Genomic DNA, 18,169 nt, shown 5'->3' with positions numbered 1-18,169 from the left:
CATTTTACCAATTAACAAAATATATCATGTAAAATTTATCTTCCTTTTGGGTTGAATCATGAATCCTGATTTTTTACTCAAAGAGGAAGGTTCAGAAGAATCATATGCCCATCGGAAAGCACAACCACTAGATGCAAGTAACAATGTATTGAAATTTAGTGTAAAAATTAAATGCCTGAAGTTACCGCAAAAGAGAGAAGGTTCTTGGGAAACTGAGTGGTGTGAAGATAGATAAGTCACTTATACCAGGTGGTGCACATGCCAGGGGGTTGAGAGAGGTGGCTGAAGAGATCGTAGAGATATTAGGAATGATCTTTCAAGAATCAATTGATTATGACATGATTCCGGAAAATGGAAAAAAAGTTTCAAGAAGGCTGAGAGGCAGATTTAAGGAAACTATAGGCCGTTAGTCTGACCTTAGTGTTTGGGAAGATGATGGATTCGATTGTTAAGGATGTTGTTTTGGGATACCTGGAGGTACATGATAGAATACGTGTGGTCATCATGATTTCCTCAAGGGAAAAACGTGCCTGAAAGAACTGTTGGAATTCTTTGAAGAAACAACAAACAGATTAGACAAATGAGAATCAGTTGTTGTGGTGGATTTGACAAGGTGCAATACATGAAGCTGCTCACGAGCCCTTAGTATTACAGAAAAGATTCTAGTGTGGATAAAACAGGGTTTGCTTAGCAGCAGGGAAAGAGTGGGAATAAAATAGCCTTTTCCGGTTGGCTGCATGTGACAATAGGTATTCCACAGGATTCTGTATTGCGACCGATTTGCTTTACGTTATGTGCAACGATTTGGACGATGGAATTGTTGACTTTGTGGCAAATATTGCAGACGATATGCAGATAGCTGGAGGGGCAACTGGTTTTGAGGAAGTAGAGATGTTACAGAAGGACTTAGATGAGGAGATTGTGCAAAAGTAGCAGATGGACTATAACGATAGAAAGTGTATGGCCATGCACTTTGGTAGAACAAATGAAAGCATAGACTATTTTCTAAATGGGAAATATATATCCATATATATATATATATATATATATATATATATATATATATATATATAAAGGGAGAGACAGAGGGACTTGAGAGTCTTTGTGCGTGATCTCCCAAAGGTCAAATTGTAGGGTGCATCGGTGATAAAGAAGGCAAAGGCGATGTTCACATTTATTTTAAAAGGACTAGAATATAAAAGCAAGAATGTGATGTTCAGACCTTAAAAACAAAGGTGAGGACTTATTTTGAGTATTGAGAGCAGTTCCGGGCCTCTTATCCTTGACAGAATGTGTTGAAACTGGAGAGGGTTCAATGGAGCTTAACGAAAATGATTCTAAGATTGAATTGCTTATCATATGAGGAGGGCTTGATGGCTCTGGGCTTTTATTCTCTGGAATTCAGAAGAACGAGGGGTGACCGTATAAAAATACGTGTAATGGTGAATGGTGATTGCAGAGTGGATGTGAAGAAATTGCTTCCTATGATGGAGCGCCTAAGACCTGAACAGACAGTCTCAGAATAGTCAGGACAGAAAGCATTCAATCTGTGGAATATTTTAGCAGAAGCAGCCGGTGAAGCCAGGTCGTTATGTATATTCAAGGATAATGTTGATGGATTAGAATACGGGGAGAAGGGAGGAGATTGAAGCTGAGAGAAAATTCGATCGGACATGATTAAAAGGCGAGGCAGACTCGATGGGACAAATGGCATAATTCTACTCCTCTATCTTATGGTCTTATGCAGGCTTATTCAGAAAATCAGGTGACTGGTGAATTAGATCCCAAAGAGAGTGGGGGGGGGGGGAGATAGGGAGAGTCTGAGACCAAATGGCACGTCTTCAGAATAGAGTGACATTAACTTTGAATCCAGATACCGAGGTGTGGAGGGTGCTGAATCTCTGGAAAAGACACTAGCGGCCGTGGCAACGAGGACTTTAGATTGATATAAGGTGGAGGTTGATAGGTTCTTGATTGTGGAGTTTGTGAAAGGTTACAGGGAGATGTTAGGAAAATAATATTGCGAGGCACAATAAATCACCCACGATGGAATAGCGAAGTAGACTCGATGGGTCGAATAAACCAATTAATACTACAGGATAAACAAGCAAGTACAGCTTATTTAATGGATATAGCCATTACAAACACACATAACTTAGAGAAATCAAGATGTGAAAAACCCCAGAACAATGCTGAATTAAAAGATGTAATTGAAAGACTTACAATAAGGTATACACTGCTGTGATAGTAATATCTAAAACTGGTGTCATCCCAAAGGCACTACATAATAGGGCTACACAGTAATATCTGGGTAAATCTTCAGCAAACCGTAATACAACACCCCACTAGAATAGTTGGAATGTTCCTAGTAATTGATAAACGACCGTGCTTGCAAATGCCCATACATTGGGTTTTTCCAGCGTGAACTGAGAAGCAATTGAAGAATAATATAATCATAATATCAACAACAACACCAACAGTAGTAGTAGTAGCAGTAGTTGTAATAATAATAATAATAACAATAATAATAATAACAATAATAATAATAATAATAACAACATCAACAACAAGAACAAGAACAAGAACAAGAACAAGAACAACAACAACAACAACAGATAAATAACTATTGTATAACATTGGGTACAACAGTTGTTGAGTCCTTGAAAGTGAGTCCACAGGCTATGGAATCAGTTGAATGTTCAGCTGAGTGAAGTTATCCCCGTTGCTTCAGGACTGCCCCTGAACCAAATGGCGTAGGACCAAAGGCTGTTGTACGTCCTTCCCGACGACAAATGCGAGAAAATGGCATGGAGAGAAAATAACGCTACCCTACTTAGATATAGCGAATAATATTCGATCTGAGACATAAACTCAATTTCTCTTACCATAAATTCTGAAATCTTGCGTCCTAAGTTACAACTCTCCATTATATTGCTGAGGTTTAAATGGTTTGAAAACTTTTGTGCATTTAACAGCGGCATTAATTTCGATAAAGCACATTGTAAGTGATTTTTTCTTCATTAAGGATCCGTACAGGATGATTCGATCTGTTTCTGTTAGTACATGAATGAAATATTATTCTTTCTAAATATCGAGGTAACTTAATTTTAAGCAACAAACAATAGGCTGGAAGATCTCAGGAGGAAATAATTAGTTGTCCAAATCCTATTCCAGGTACTGGTGTAGGTTCTCCACCCGCATTGTTCACAGTTCCTCACCTTCAACAGATGCTGAGTTCCCCTAGCTTGTTATTTGTTGCGCTGTGTTAGGGTATCTGTAGTTTCTGGTGTCTATCTTGAAAGTGACTCTGCTTGGTTTTGCTTTTATGAACTACCTTGAAAAAGTATTCAGTCCCCAACCTTTTGTTCACAGAAGTGTGTATTAAAACCAAAGATTTTAATCAAATTATCTTAGAAATGCAATTTGTTAATCACATTTTCTGTGTTTTAGCGTAGATCCCAAAAAGAGAAAAAATGCAATGATTCAAAAACGGAAAATTCACAAACTGAAATTTCTACACATCAAAAGTATTCTCATTGTTCCGATTAGTACACAACAGAGCTACCTCTCACAGCTAATACAGACAGTAGTCTTTTGGCTGAGTCTTTATAAGCTTTGAGCAACGTGATTGAGCAAGATTTCCCCATCCCCCTTTATCAAAATTGCTCAAGCTCAGGGAACTGTAGCCGATAGCAATCTTGAGGTCTTGCCGGAGATTTAGACCATAAGACCATGAGACCATACGACACAAGAGCAGAATTAAGTCATTTGTCCTATCGCGTCTGCTCGGCCAGTCAATCTTGGCTGGTCATTTTTTCCCTTCCTCAGACCTTATCCCCGGTTATCTGCCCATATCCTTTGATTCCGAGGCCAGTCAGAACCTATCAAACTCTGCCTTAAATACACCAAACGACCCGGCCTCCATAGCTTCCTGTGGCAACAAGTTCTACAAATTCACAAACATCTAGCTAAAGAAATGTTTCTGCTTCTCTGTTTTAAATGGACTGCTCTCTATCCCGAGACTCTGCCTAGATGTCCGAGACTCCTCGACCATGGGAAACACCAATCCACGTTTACTCTGTCTCGGCCTTTCAACATTCGAAATGATTCAACGAGAGCTCCCCTCATCCTTCCACATTCCAGACAGTACAGGTCAAGAGCCACTAAACGTTCCACATATGTCCTGACGAAGGGTTTCTGCCCGAAACGTTGAGAACTCGTTTCAACGGATGCTGCGCGACCTGCTGAGTTCCTCCAGCGTGTTGTACATGTTGATTTGACCACAACATCTGCAGTCTACTTTTTGTTTATTATTGTGTGTGCCTCATAGGTTAACCATTTTATTTCAGCAGTCATCCTGATGAATCTCAGCTAAACCCTCTCCAATGTCTTCACATCTGTTCTTAGATAAGAAGCCCGAAACTGTTCACAGTACTAAAGCTGAAACCTCATCCGTGACTTATAAATCCCCTGCATCACATCCCTGCTCTTAAAACCTAGACCTCTTGAAATGCTATTGCAATTTCTTTCCTCATCATCATCTTAATCCGCAAGTTAACCTTTAAGGTGTTCTACAGAAGCACTCCCAAGACCTTTTGCATCTCAGATGTTTGGAATTTCTCCTCGTTTAGAAAATAATCGGCTCGATTATTTCCTAATAAATGCATTAACCACTTTCTTGCCCATTCTCCAAATCTGTTTAAGTACTGCTGGAGCGTTCCTGTTTACCTGCTCCTCCCTGAATCTTCGAATCTTCTGCAAACTTTGCAACAAAGGTATCTATTTCATCATTCAAATAATTAATATAAAGTATAAAAATGTATTCCCAATACCGAACCCTGCAAAACAACAGTAACCATTGGCCTCCAATTAAAAAAAAATATGTTTTTGTTTCCCCTCGCTACCTTCAAGCAGACAGCCAATCCTCTGACCATGCTAATAACTATCTTTTAATACCATGGGCTCTTAACTTGGTGAACAGATGCATGCATGACACCTTGTCAAATGTTTTCTGAACATCCAAATACACCGGAACCAATGAACCCCCTTTATCTATCTTTCTTCTAATTTCCTCGAAAGCTAGACATCCCCTTAAGGAAATGATGCTGACTTTATTCTATCTTGTCCTGTGTCACCATATAATACATAACCACATCCTTATGAATTGACACCAACGGGTTCCGTAACGGCGAGATATATATTTGGTCTATATTCTCCTTTCTGCAGCCTTCTTCATTTCATAGGAAGAGTGGAGCAGTATTTGCACTTTTCTAGTTTTCCGGAATCATGCCAGAGTTCAATGGTTCTTGAAAGATCATTATTAATGCCTCCATAATTTCTACCGCTACCACTTCCAGACCCTAGGGTGCTGTTTATCTGGCCCTTTACCTGGTAGTTATGTACTTTTACCTAGCTGAAAGCGTTTTGAACACTTCTCGACCATCTCCTTCTCCCCCGTAATTTCTCAGGTGTCATTTTTCAGCAGTCCTATATCCACTTTCATCTTTATTTTATTGTTTTATTTATCCGATAAAGTTTTTTTTTCTATTCACCTTGACATTGATCACCAGCTTGTTTTCATATTTTATGTATCCCTCCTAATGAGTCTTTTAGTTGCTATCTGTTGATTTTTAAAAGACTCCCAATCCTCTAGATATCTTTTTGCTTTGCATTTCCTCTCTTTTGCTTTTACATTAACTTTCACTTCCCTTGTTAACTACGGCTGTACTATTTTGCCATTTGTGTATAACTTTATTTTGGAATACATCTATCATTTTTTCCAGAAACCCAAGCTCCCTAATCGGCTCTGTTTCATTACGTAGCACACAATCCAGTATACCTGATCCCCTAGTAGGTTCAACGGCAAACTATTCTGAAAAGTAATCTCGCAAGGATTCAGCAAATTCACTCTCTTGAGATCCATTACCAACCTGAATTTCCCAAATTTAGCAGCTTACTTTGTTTTGTAACCAGCAGAGCCATACAACCCCTTCTGTCTACCTTCCTATCCCTCTGAGACGATGTATTATTTTGGAAATTCAGCTCCCAACTTCAACTATTCTCCAGCCACGATTCAGTCATGGCTACAACATCTTACAGACAGACAGACAAACATACTTTATTGATCCCGAGGGGAAATTGGGTTTCGCTACAGCCGCACCGACCAAGAATAGTGAAGAAATATAGCAATATAAAGCCATAAATAATTAAATAATAATAAGTTATTCATGCCGTGGAAATAAGTCCAGGACCAGCCTGTTGGCTCAGGGTGTTTGACACTCCGAGGGAGGAGTTGTAAAGTTTGATGGCCACAGGTAGTAATGACTTCCTATGACGCTCAGTGTTACATCTCGGTGGAATGAGTCTCTGGCTGAATGTACTCCTGTGCCTAACCAGTACATTATGGAGTAGATGGGAGTCATTGTCCAAGATGGCATGCAACTTGGACAGCATCCTCTTTTCAGACATCACCGTTAGAGAGTCCAATTTCACCCCCACAGCATCACTGGCCTTACGAATGAGTTTGTTGATTCTGTTGGTGTCTGCTACCCTCAGCCTGCTGCCCCAGCACACAACAGCAAACATGACAGCACTGGCCACCACCGCCTCGTAGAAATTACCCGACAATATGTAATAGTGCAACAAAGTTCTCCACCTTTTTTCTTATACTGCATAGATTGAGATATTCCACTTCGAGTACTGTATTGTAATGCTTTTTGTTTCCCCATCCGCAATGTTCTGATATACATCCTGCTGATGCAGTTTTGTCCTATCATCTGCCTGCCCTTCCTGACAGTCTGACTGTACGCTACCTTGGTTTTGTTTTTTAACCCACCGTCCTATCAGAGTTGCTTCACTCCGAAACCTATCCATCTGCCTTATTAGTTTAAACACTCCCCAACAGCTCTAACAAACGAGCCCGCGAGACTATTGGGCCCCCTCTTGTTAGGTGCAACCCGACCCTGATTTTACAGGTCATACTACCCCCAGCGAAGATTCCAATGATTGAAGAACCCGAAGCCCCGCCGCCTGTCCCGGCTTCTCAGCTACGCACGTCGTTGCGAAATCATCCTCTTTCTACCCTTACTGGCGCGTGACACAGACACCAATCCAGAAATTACCACCCTGGAGGTCACATCTCTCAGCCTTCTGCCGTACTGGCTTTTCTCTCTTCAAGACCATTTTTCAGAGTGATTTAGAGTTGGTGTCAGAGTATCAAGCTTCTGTTGCGACTACGTTTAGAGGGGCGTTGCGACCAATGCACTGCGGCCATGGTTTCTTATTTGTGCCACTTTCTTAAAATGGACGACACTGACCTCTGACGTACATTTAGTAACTTTGATACGATGTTGTACCCATTCCCAGATTTGTTCTTCTCTATTACAATTTCCTTGATTTGTCTTGAATGCGCTTTAGCCTTCATTTTAGTGTTGAAAATCTACCATGCTATTGAATTTTGCAGAGAGCGCGTGTATCTATTCAGATGATCCTCCAATTTTGTAGTTAAACAAACTGGGTAATTTGATATGGTAATACGTATCTTGCACCCAAGGGAAGTTAACGTAGTGATTATAAAGGAGATGACTATTTTTGTCTGCCTCCCTATTTTAGTTTCTCATTTTAAGTAAAATGTTAACTGGTTTTGGAATTTTTGTTTTGATTTGACTGGATGTGCAATGTTTTACAGGTCAGCTCAAAATCCATCTTTCCGATATTTCAAATATAGGAAATGAGCCAGCAACCAGTGAACATAGTTGTGGGTCTGATTTATTTTTCAAGGCACTGTGTATGTATGCCGTTTTGTAATTGTGATATTTTGTACAACCCTCTTCATAAATACACAATTCCATTTTCTGCAGCTTCCGTTTCAGACTTTTCCGTTTCGCAATAACGATGATCTTTGCAATAGAGGAGATTAATAAGAATCCAGAACTGCTTCCCAACGTTATTCTGGGCTACAGGATTTATGATTCTTGTGGCATGCCTGACGTATCATTAAAAGCAGCCTTTGAGTTTTTAAACAGCCTGGACGCAACAAATTCGACCTGTAGAAGAGCTCCAGTGGTTCCCGCTATCGTCGGGGATTCTGGATCATCACAGACTTTAGGGATCGCGTCATTAATTGGTCCCTTTCGGATCCCTGTGGTAAGCAAGTCATGAACTTCTATTGGCTGGCTGATATGTAACCTTGTGAACCTGATCAGATTTTCAGAAATAATCACTTAAACAAATAGTATATTGGTGCATTTGCGCAGGTCTGGTAGGAAATACAAATTAAATAGATTTTACTTTAATTTAGGTAGGATGCTTTCCATGTTATTTGATCAGAATGAAATTCAGAATCAGGGTTAATATCGCTGAATTAAGTCAATAAATGTATTGCTTTGTGGCAGCAGTACAGTGCAAGACATGAAAAACAAACTATAAATATGATAAGATATAGTTCAAATAAAGAGCAAAAACAGGGAGGTAATATTCATGGATTGATTCATTGTCGGCTCAAAAATCTCATGGCTGTGGGGAAACAGCTGATCCTAAACCGCCGAGTGTGTGTCTTCGGGAACTTCTAACTCCTCCCTGATCGTAGCAATGAGACAAGAGCATGTCCTGGGTGACTCGGGCCCTTTTTGCTAACCGCTGCTTTTTTGAGGAGTCGACTTTTGAATATGTTGTCGACGCTGGGGAGGCTAGTGTCCATGATAGAGCTGGATGTTTACCGTACCAGTTTCTGCAGCAGTTTTCGATACCATGCAGTGGCTCCATCATACTAGACGGTGATGCAACCAATTAAAATTCTCTCCACGGTAAATCTGTAGAAACTTTCTCGGGTTTTTCTGTGATATACCAATTCTTCTCAAATCGATCATGGATTCAATATATAGCCATAGAGTGGATCGTAGTGTTGGTTATGGCCACTGATTCCTTTGGTCATATATTGCTTTTGGAACAACTAATTCCACTGCTATTCACTCGATGAGTGTGTAGTCCCCAAGCTTCCCCTCCTAAAGTCTACAATCACGTCCTTGGTCTTACTGACCCTAAGTGCAATGCTCCTGTTGTGACACCACTGAAACAGCTAATTTTTCTCGTTCCTTTGCACCTCTTTGTCACCATCTGAGTTTCTGCCAGCAAGAAATGCGTCATCGGCGAACTTATACACAGCGTTGAAGCTATGTCTAGCTTAAACATTTACCTAGGCAATTAGACATATCATTACTACAATGATATCTCTGTTTTCGTCTTTTACTATGGAGGTGTGCGGGCGCGGTGGTGTTTAAGAAAACTGAATCAAATATTTGGTGCCTCTAGATGTTACAAGCACAAACTTGTCGAAGAGCTTTATCACTATTTACAATGAAAAAAAAATACCCATGGAAATTGACCCTTTGACCTCACTCATCCACACCCACTTGACTGCCCTGCGAGTTGGGTAGACTGATGGGACTGAAGGCTGATAAATCCCCAGGGCTTGCTGGTCTGCATCCCAGGGTATTGAAGGAGGTGGTTCTGGAAATCGTGGACGCATTTTTAATCATTTTCCAATGTTCTATAGATTCAGGATCAGTTGCTGAGCATTGGAGGATAGCTAATGTTATACCACTTTTAAGAAAGGAAGGAGAGAAAAAAACAGGGAATTATAGACCACGTAGCCTGACATCAGAGGGGGGAAGATGCTGGAGTAAATTATAAAAGATGAAATAGCGGCAGATTTGGATTGCAATAACAGGATCGGTTCGAGTTAGCGTGGATTTACGAAGGGGAAATCATGCTTGACTAATCTTCTGGAATTTTTTGAGGATGTAACTATGAAAATGGACAAGGGAGAGCTAGTGGATGTAGTGTACCTGGACTTTCTGAAAGCCTTTGATAAGGTCCCACATAGGAGAATAGTGGGCAAAATTAGAGCACATGGTATTGGGGGTAGGTTACTAACATGGATAGAAAATTGGTTGGCAGACAGGAAACAAAGAGTAGGGATTAACGGGTCCTTTCCGGAATGGCAGGCAGTGACTAGTGGGGTACCACAAGGCTAGGTGCTGGGATCACAGCTATTTATAATATACATTAATGATTCAGATGAAGGAATTAAAAATAACATTAGCAAATTTGCAGGTGACGCAAATCTAGGTGGCAGTGTGAAATATGAGGAGGATGCTAGGAGAATGTAGGGTGAGTTGGACAGGTTGGGTGAGTGGGCAGATGCAGCTTAATGTGGATAAATGTCAGGTTATCCACTTTGGTGGCAGAACAGGAAGGTAGATTACTAACTGAATGATGTCAAGTTAGGAAAAGGGGAAATACAACGCGATCTAGCTGTCCTTGTTTTCCTTGTTCATGAGTCACTGAAAATAAGCATGCAGGTACATCAGGCAGTGATGAAAGCTAATGGCATGTTGGCCTTCATAACGAGGGGAGTTGAGTATGGGAGCAAAGACGTCCTTCTGCAGATGTACAGGGCCCTGGTGAGACCACACCTGGAGTATTGTGTTCAGTTTTGGTCCCCAAATTTGAGGAAGGACATTCTTGCTATTGAGGGAGTGCAGCGTAGCTTCACGAGGTTGATTCACCGGATGGCGAGACGGTCATATGTTGAAAGTTTGGAGCGACTGGGCTTGTATACACTGGAATATAGAAGATTAAAAGGGTATCTGATTGAAACATGTAAGATTATTAATTGATGGGACACGCTAGAGGCAGGAAACATGTTCCCGATGTTGGGGGAGTCCAGAACCAGAGGCCGCAGTTTAAGAATAAGTGCTAGGCCATTTAGAACAGAGTTGAGGAAAAACTTTTCCACCCAGAGAGTTGCGGATCTATGGAAAGCTCTACCTCAGAACGCAGTGGAGGCCAATTCTCTGGATACTTTCAAGAAAGAGTTAGATAGACCTCTTAAAGATAGCGGAGTCGAGAGATATGGGGAGAAGGCAGGAATGGGGTACTGATTGTCGATGATCAGCCATGATCGCATTGAATGGCGGTGCTGGTTCGAAGGGCCGAATGGCCTACGTCTGCATTTATTGTCTATTATCTAGTCCCATTTGCCGGACCTTGGCCTATACCCGTCTACACCTCTCTTATCCATGCAATTATACAGATAGGAGCACTGTTTCTGGCAGCTCATTCCAAATACGTACTGCCCTTTGTGTGAAGAATCCGCACCTGGTGTTTATTTTAAAGTTTTCGTTCCTGATCTTAAACCTTTGCCCTTTTGTTTTTACCTTCTTTTGGAAATATGATTGTGTGTTTTCCATCCTGTCTAGGCCATTCATGATAATTTTTGCCTCTATCAGTAAAATGCAGAACAGAGCAATCGGTCTTAAATATCTGTGTTTGGATGTCACACACAATGTCAGGCTTGAATTAAGATTCTTGTAATGCGGTTAAAATATTGTTTTTTTCTTTTCAATCGTTTCAACTTTCCCATTTAGTATCAGAGAATATATGGAGTATACAGCCTAACATTCTTGCTCTTCGTAGACATACACGAAAGCAGGAGAACCCCAAAGCCCCTCCACATACAGGCAAAAGCAGTAGCAAAGTATCAGCTCCCCGTCCCTTTCCTCAACTATTTCTGTAGGAAGCATCCCAACTCACCATCCACCAAGCGATTACTGGTAAAGACCACAAAAAGAGATCATGATCTGCAGTCAAACAAAATCTAATTGTTCACCAGTCAGTTCGACATGCTGCAGGTCCTCTCTCTCTCTCTAACAATGGACAAAGAGGTGTCACCACAGCGACAGAGGAGACCAAAAAAAAAAATCATTCACACGAATACCAAAAGCAAATCTTTAGATTCTGGATAATAAAAGAAACGGAAAGCTCCAGAAAATCTCAGGAAGTGAAGGGGCATCTGTGGGAAGTCAACGCGCCCATCTTTCCACCCGGTCTCCTCCGGCTTGATTTCCGTATGTTAATGCATCTTTGTCCACGTTCAGCAGCTTTTCAGACACATAAATTGTTGACAAAGAGCTAAACACCCAGAACATTGATTTTTCCCATTTACACTTATCTAGCGCATTTCACATATCTGTCATGAGTTACACAAGTCCTTTCGATCCTGTGCGGGGAGACTTGCTAGCTCGCTCGGCAATACAGTTACGTTGAATCCAGCATGTTTTGTGTGTTGCTCGGATTTCCAGCAGATGTAGATTTTCTCTTGTTTTGCGATTTGAACGCAGTTACAATGTAGAGATTAAAAGCACAATTGTAATACATCGATTACAACCCTGTCTCCCCCTAGGTTAGCTATGTCGCCACGTGTGCCTGTCTGAGTAACAGACGTGAATATCCCTCGTTCTTTAGAACCATCCCAAGCGATTACTTTCAGGTGAGGGCGTTGGCGCAACTTATCAAGCATTTCGGATGGACATGGATTGGCACAATTAGGAGCGACGATGACTATGGTAATTTTGGGATGCAGGCATTCAATGAAGCCGTGGACGAGATGGGAATTTGCATTGCTTTCTCTGAATCTTTTCACATAACGTACCCAAGGGAGAAATTACTACAGACTATAGACGTCATAAAAAAATCTTCCACAAAGGTAATATTAGCTTTCCTTGCGCAAGCGGACATGAGCATATTACTGCAAGAGGTTGTACAGCAGAATATCACCGGTATACAATGGATAGGGAGTGAGGCTTGGATCACCACGCCGGTTCTACCACCGCAGGAGAGTAAATTATTTGTTGTCGGTACGATTGGAATTGCCATCCGAAAAGTGCGATTGCCAGGGTTGAAAGAATTCCTAATGCACACGCACCCGTCTCTTTATCCCGGAAACCCATTAGTGCAAGAGTTTTGGGAAAGAGCTTTCAGTTGCAAGTTTAGGAATACAGAAAGTAGCACAGTCCACTCCAAATCCGATTCAGGGCTTCCAGAATGCACAGGTAATGAAACTCTACTTACAGCGCACAACGAGTTCACTGATGTGTCTGAGTACAGAGTGACCTACAACGTATATAAATCGACCTACGCTATCGCCCACGCTCTCAATGATATGCTCAGCTGCAAAGGTGGTAACGGACCCTTTCTCAACAAGAGTTGTGCTCATATATCCAACTTCCAACCGTGGCAGGTAAGCACTATTAAGAGTATTGAACAGTCTTCTAGTGCGATAAGGTAGACGCTGGGCCTCATAATTTACGCTGTTATGGCCTTATGCCTTGCTTTTCTGGGGACACGGCAGCGCAGCAGTCATCGCGACGCTATTGCAGCTCAAGGCTCGGAGTTCTGAATTTAATTCTGGCGCCATCTGCAAGGAGTTATCCTATGACTGTGCTGGGTTTCTCCACATGTTCCGGTTCGCTCTTACAATCCAAAGGCATACCAGTTAGTATGTTAATGAGCCATTGTAAATTGTCCTTTGCTTAGGCTAGTGTTAAATAGGCTTGTAGCCTGGCTCGATCGGCCGGAAGAGCCAGGCCATGCCGTATCTCCAGTGAAAATAAACCCAACTTCCATTGCAGATGCTCTGTAACGGTAACACTTCATTCTCCATTCTGTTACTGATTTCAATGCAGTGATGGGTTGTATTGATCTGTTTGGACAGCATGCGCACGAGGTTTTCACTGTACCTCGGTATACATGACAACAATAAACCAATTTACCACTTACCCTCGTGTGTAAAGTTTTTAAACAATGTTAATGTCACGTTCGAAGGTAAGCATTTAATTGAATTCTGAAAAAAAATTGTGAAACAAATTCCCGCATTTAAAAAGTGATTTTGAAAAAAAAATAGGACATTTCCTGCTCTCCCTCCTCAATTTACCGATCACCCCCCTACCTGGATCCAATTATCCGCTGCTGGCTCTTGTTCTGTACATTACTTTATACTGCCTCTCGCTCCTCTGTCTTTGAATCCAGATGAAAAATCTCGACCAGAAACTTCCTGCGAGTTCTTCCAGCAGTAACGCCATTTTTTTTTAACATTTAGTGAACTTGGTTGAAACATTTCCTGTTCATCGTGAACCTGGAGATGAGACATTACTTCCCACCGCACTATGAATTTCTGATTTAGGTTCTACATTACATGAAAACAGTAAACTTCACGACAAAAATTGGAGAAAGGATCTATTTCGATAGCAACGGTGATCCGATCCCAACATATGACATCGTAAACTGGCAGCCGACAGATACCGGTGCTGTTACTGTCACAGTGGGACAGTATAATGGAGAGGCGCCAGATGCACAGAAATTTATGTTAGCCGAAGAGTCAATTGTATGGACGGGAGGACAACCCACGGTAAGGGATGTGTGAAAAGACCTTGAATGTTACAGTAATATTTGTATTGATTCGGTCACTCTGATAAGAGTTTAGATTTTTTTTTAATGTATAATCATGAGAGCACCAGATTCAAAATGATAAAGCCAGTATTTTACATTTCTTCAGCCATCTCCATACGGATCCCATCTCCAACCACATCTTTACCTCAATACCACTCTCCGCTTTCTGCATTAACGCTGTCTTTATGATTCCCGTTTACGTTCGTCCCGCACCGCAAACCCCCTCCTGGCACACATTTCTGCAAGTGTTAGATATGCTACACTTGCCCAATTATCTCGTCCCCTATATCCATTCCGGGGCCCAAACAAATCCGGTCAGCTGAATCAACACTTTAAAGGAAATTCAGCTTGTGTCGTCTGTTGTATCTGGTTCTCCCGAAGCCACCTGCCCTACATTGGTGAGGGTGATGTAAATTTGTCCATCTGCCAAAAGCGCAATTTCCCCGTGACTAGCTATGTTAATCCAGTCCTCAATGCTGTTCCGACATGTCGGTCTATGAACTCTTTTGCCACGATGCAGCCACTCTCAAGATTGAGGAGCATCACCTCATATTCCATTTAGATAGCCTGCAACCTGATGGCACGAACATCAATTTCTCCTTCTGGTAATTTTTCTCTCCCATTCTCTCTTTTTCGATCCCAATCCTAATTGTTTATCTCTTCTTTTCACCTACCAATCGCCTCCCCTGTTGTCCTTCCCTTGTTTCCCCTTCCGCCATGCTCCACTCCCCTGTCTTATCACATTCCTTCTTCTCCAGTCCTTTACCTTTCCCACTCACTTGGTTTTCCTATCACCCTTTAGTTGTTCCTACCTCCACTCCACCCTTTTCATTCTGGTGCCTCCCCCTTCTTTTCCCGTTCTGAAGAGGCGTTGTGGCTCAAAACGCCGAGTTTTTATACAGTTCCATTAATACTGCCTGACCTGTTGAGTTCCTCCTGGATTCTGTATGCATTCCCGAGAACATGAGTTGTAGCGTTCAAGAAAGTGACCCCACGGGTTTTGGAATTAGTCCATATTTGACGTAAGTAAACCATTTCCTCCCACTTTAAACTGTAATGGCCAGATTCCGTGTTTAATCCCGCCATAGGTTCCACGAGCGGTCTGTTCTGAAAGCTGCGATCCCGGAACACGGAAGGCTCCCAGAAAAGGACAACCTAAGTGTTGCTATGATTGCGTACAATGTCCCGAAGGAGAAATTAGCAACACCACCGGTGAGACATCTTTGTGAAATTCCATTAAATGAATGCCTGTCCAGAATTACTTTTGAAATATAAACGTGTCCACATTCCTCCCCAATTCAGCTATATTGTTCTGTTTCTTTTTAGATTCAACCGATTGCCTTAAATGCCCACCAGAGTACAAGTCCAATGAAAACCGTGTGGAGTGCATACCAAAAGAGATCGAATTTCTATCATTTACTGAAGTGATGGGGATTATCCTGGTGACGCTGGCATTGGTTGGATTCTGTATTACAATGCTGATATTTGCAACGTTCTATACTTATAGAGAGACGCCGATTGTTAAAGCTAATAACTCAGAACTAAGTTTCCTTCTTCTTGTTGCTTTAATGCTTTGCTTTCTCTGTTCAGTTACGTTCATCGGAGAACCGTCAACATGGTCTTGCATGCTTCGTCACACGTCATTCGGTATTATATTTGTTCTCTGTGTGTCTTGCGTTTTGAGTAAAACGATTGTTGTTGTCTTGGCATTCAAAGCTACTCTGCCTAACAATAACATAATGAAGCGGTTTGGCCCAACCCAGCAGCGACTGACCGTCATAAGCCTTACTGCTCTGCAGTGCTTAATATGCACCGTCTGGCTCGCCACATCGCCGCCATACCCTCGGAAGAGTACGGAATATTTTACCGAGATAATAGTTTTTGAATGCAACGTTGCATCCGAACTTGCGTTTTATTGCGTGCTGGGTTACATTGGATTCCTCTCCTGTGTGTGTTTTGTAGTCGCCTTTCTAGTTCGCCAGCTTCCTGACAACTTCAACGAAGCCAAACACATTACATTTAGCATGCTTATCTTTTGTGCAGTTTGGATTACCTTCATCCCAGCCTACGTGAGTTCTCCTGGGAAGTACACTGTGGCCGTGGAAGTTTTTGCCATTTTAGCGTCCAGCTACGCGTTGTTGTTCTGTATTTTTGCTCCCAAATGTTACATTATACTCTTTAAGCGAGAACAGAACACAAAGAGACATCTCATGGGCAAAACGCCAACCGGCAAGCTTTAAGCATGAATAAGGAAGTAACTATGTTTCATGATTATGTCTTCACTTTCTGAAATTTTCAGTGTGTATTGTTTGCTTTAATTTTATAAGTGTCCCGTTATATCAAAGCAATATTCATTGGGTTAAGCATATAGAACGTAACGCAGTAGAGCTCAGGAATGGATCCTTCGGCCAACGATGTTGTGCCAATCGAATTAAATTCGTTATCAAATGGACAACTAAACTAACCTATTCTGCCTGCCCAAAACCGAATAACCTTCCATTTTCTATCTAAACATCTCTTACTGTTTTCCAATGTCTCTGCACCTACCACCTACACAAGCAACGCTGTCCACGCACGCACAACCTGTGTAAAAAGATTGACACTCACATCTCTATTCCAGAGACCTCCTCTAACCTTAAATGTATGCCTTCTGACATTTCAAAACTTGGAAAAAAATACTCTGTTCACTCAATCGATGTCTCTCATAAACATATAAACATCCAACACATCTCAGCTCAGGAGAAATAAACTAAGGTTGTCCAACCTTTCATTATAGTCCAAGACCTCTAATCCAAGCAACAACCTGTTAAACTCTTCTACGCATTCTCAAATTTTCCACATCCTTTCGATAATACGGGGTCCAGAGCTATATGTAACACTCCAGATGCAGCCCGACTGAAGTTTTATAAGGCTGCAAATAATTGACACATTTTGCAGTTCTATCATTATTTTCCTTTTCTGTGGTTAACTTTCGCATGCTAATTGATTTATAGAAGTAGACCATATCTAGTGGCCCTTTGGCCCACGACGTCTGTGCCAACCGTCTTGAGAAATTAAAAAAAAAAATAACTTATTTATCTGCCTGCATATGATCCGTACCCCTCTATTCCACGAATGTTCCTGTGCCTGTTTAAATGCCTCTTAATCGACACTATCATTACTGTTTCCAGTAGTACCCCTTCTGGCACATAGTTTGAATCATATCACCCCGTGTGAAAAAAAACTGTCCCAAACAGCTTAGAACTTCCTCCCTCACACCTTCACCCAATGGCTTTTATACTTTGCCCTTTCTACTCTGGAGGGTCGACGACGGGGTGTAATCCATCAGCGACTGACACTCCATAGAGTTACAATCCATTTTTTCCCACTTTACAATTTGAGTTAAGTCTTAAAGAGTTACAGTTTTAATGAACCTAGCTGAGATACCTGCGCTGTCATATGCACTCTCTGTTGCGCATAGTGAGAAGAGTTCCTGCTTTAACGCAGACAAAATTGTAGACAATTTTAACGCAAATTGTCTACAAACTTCTGATGATTTTCTAAACTGGTTTTTCTGAACACAGTTTAGAATAACTAAATACCTGAGAGAAGGCGGTACAGATCCGCTGTGTTAGAACAAGGGTGCTGTAACTGTCCTAACCAATGTATTGTTTCCATCTCTTCCTGCGTCAAGCTGCTTTGATTAACTTCATAGAGTTATTTGGTTCAAAATATTAATAAAAGTCTAATTTTATCAATAAGAATTTGATTGACCAACATTAACAGAAAAATAAACTACCTGTAATTTGGGCAGCGACCCATCAACAGAGAGGGAGTGCGTAACAGAAGCGACTGTTTCAATCAGGTTCGAGATCAAAATTTGAAAAGCAGAGCTTCGAGG

General features: G+C 41.4%; 1 protein-coding gene across 1 annotated transcript; it reads left to right on the top strand.

The window, feature by feature from the left end:
• Positions 1–7,872: 7,872 nt before the first annotated feature.
• On the top strand, positions 7,873–16,529 carry LOC140724508 (extracellular calcium-sensing receptor-like). Its single transcript, XM_073038953.1, has 5 exons — positions 7,873–8,145; positions 12,245–13,081; positions 14,024–14,248; positions 15,378–15,501; positions 15,616–16,529. Exons 1-5 carry the CDS (start codon positions 7,894–7,896, stop codon positions 16,527–16,529), a joined length of 2,352 nt encoding a protein of 783 aa, XP_072895054.1. The 5' UTR covers positions 7,873–7,893.
• The last annotated feature ends 1,640 nt before the right edge of the window (positions 16,530–18,169 follow it).

This window comes from Hemitrygon akajei, chromosome 3 (genome assembly GCF_048418815.1).
Source record: "Hemitrygon akajei chromosome 3, sHemAka1.3, whole genome shotgun sequence".
In the NCBI taxonomy this organism is placed as follows: domain Eukaryota; kingdom Metazoa; phylum Chordata; class Chondrichthyes; order Myliobatiformes; family Dasyatidae; genus Hemitrygon; species Hemitrygon akajei.
Note: the sequence above shows the minus strand (reverse complement) of the source record. Positions and strands in the feature narration are given on the sequence as shown.

Excerpts from the sequence above, each read along its gene's own strand:
- LOC140724508 (XM_073038953.1), top strand. The coding sequence starts at position 7,894 with ATGATCTTTGCAATAGAGGAGATTAATAAGAATCCAGAACTGCTTCCC. Across the intron at positions 8,146-12,244 it reads GTCCCTTTCGGATCCCTGTG|GTTAGCTATGTCGCCACGTG; the intron begins GTAAGCAAGTCA and ends GTCTCCCCCTAG. Across the intron at positions 14,249-15,377 it reads GGACGGGAGGACAACCCACG|GTTCCACGAGCGGTCTGTTC; the intron begins GTAAGGGATGTG and ends ATCCCGCCATAG.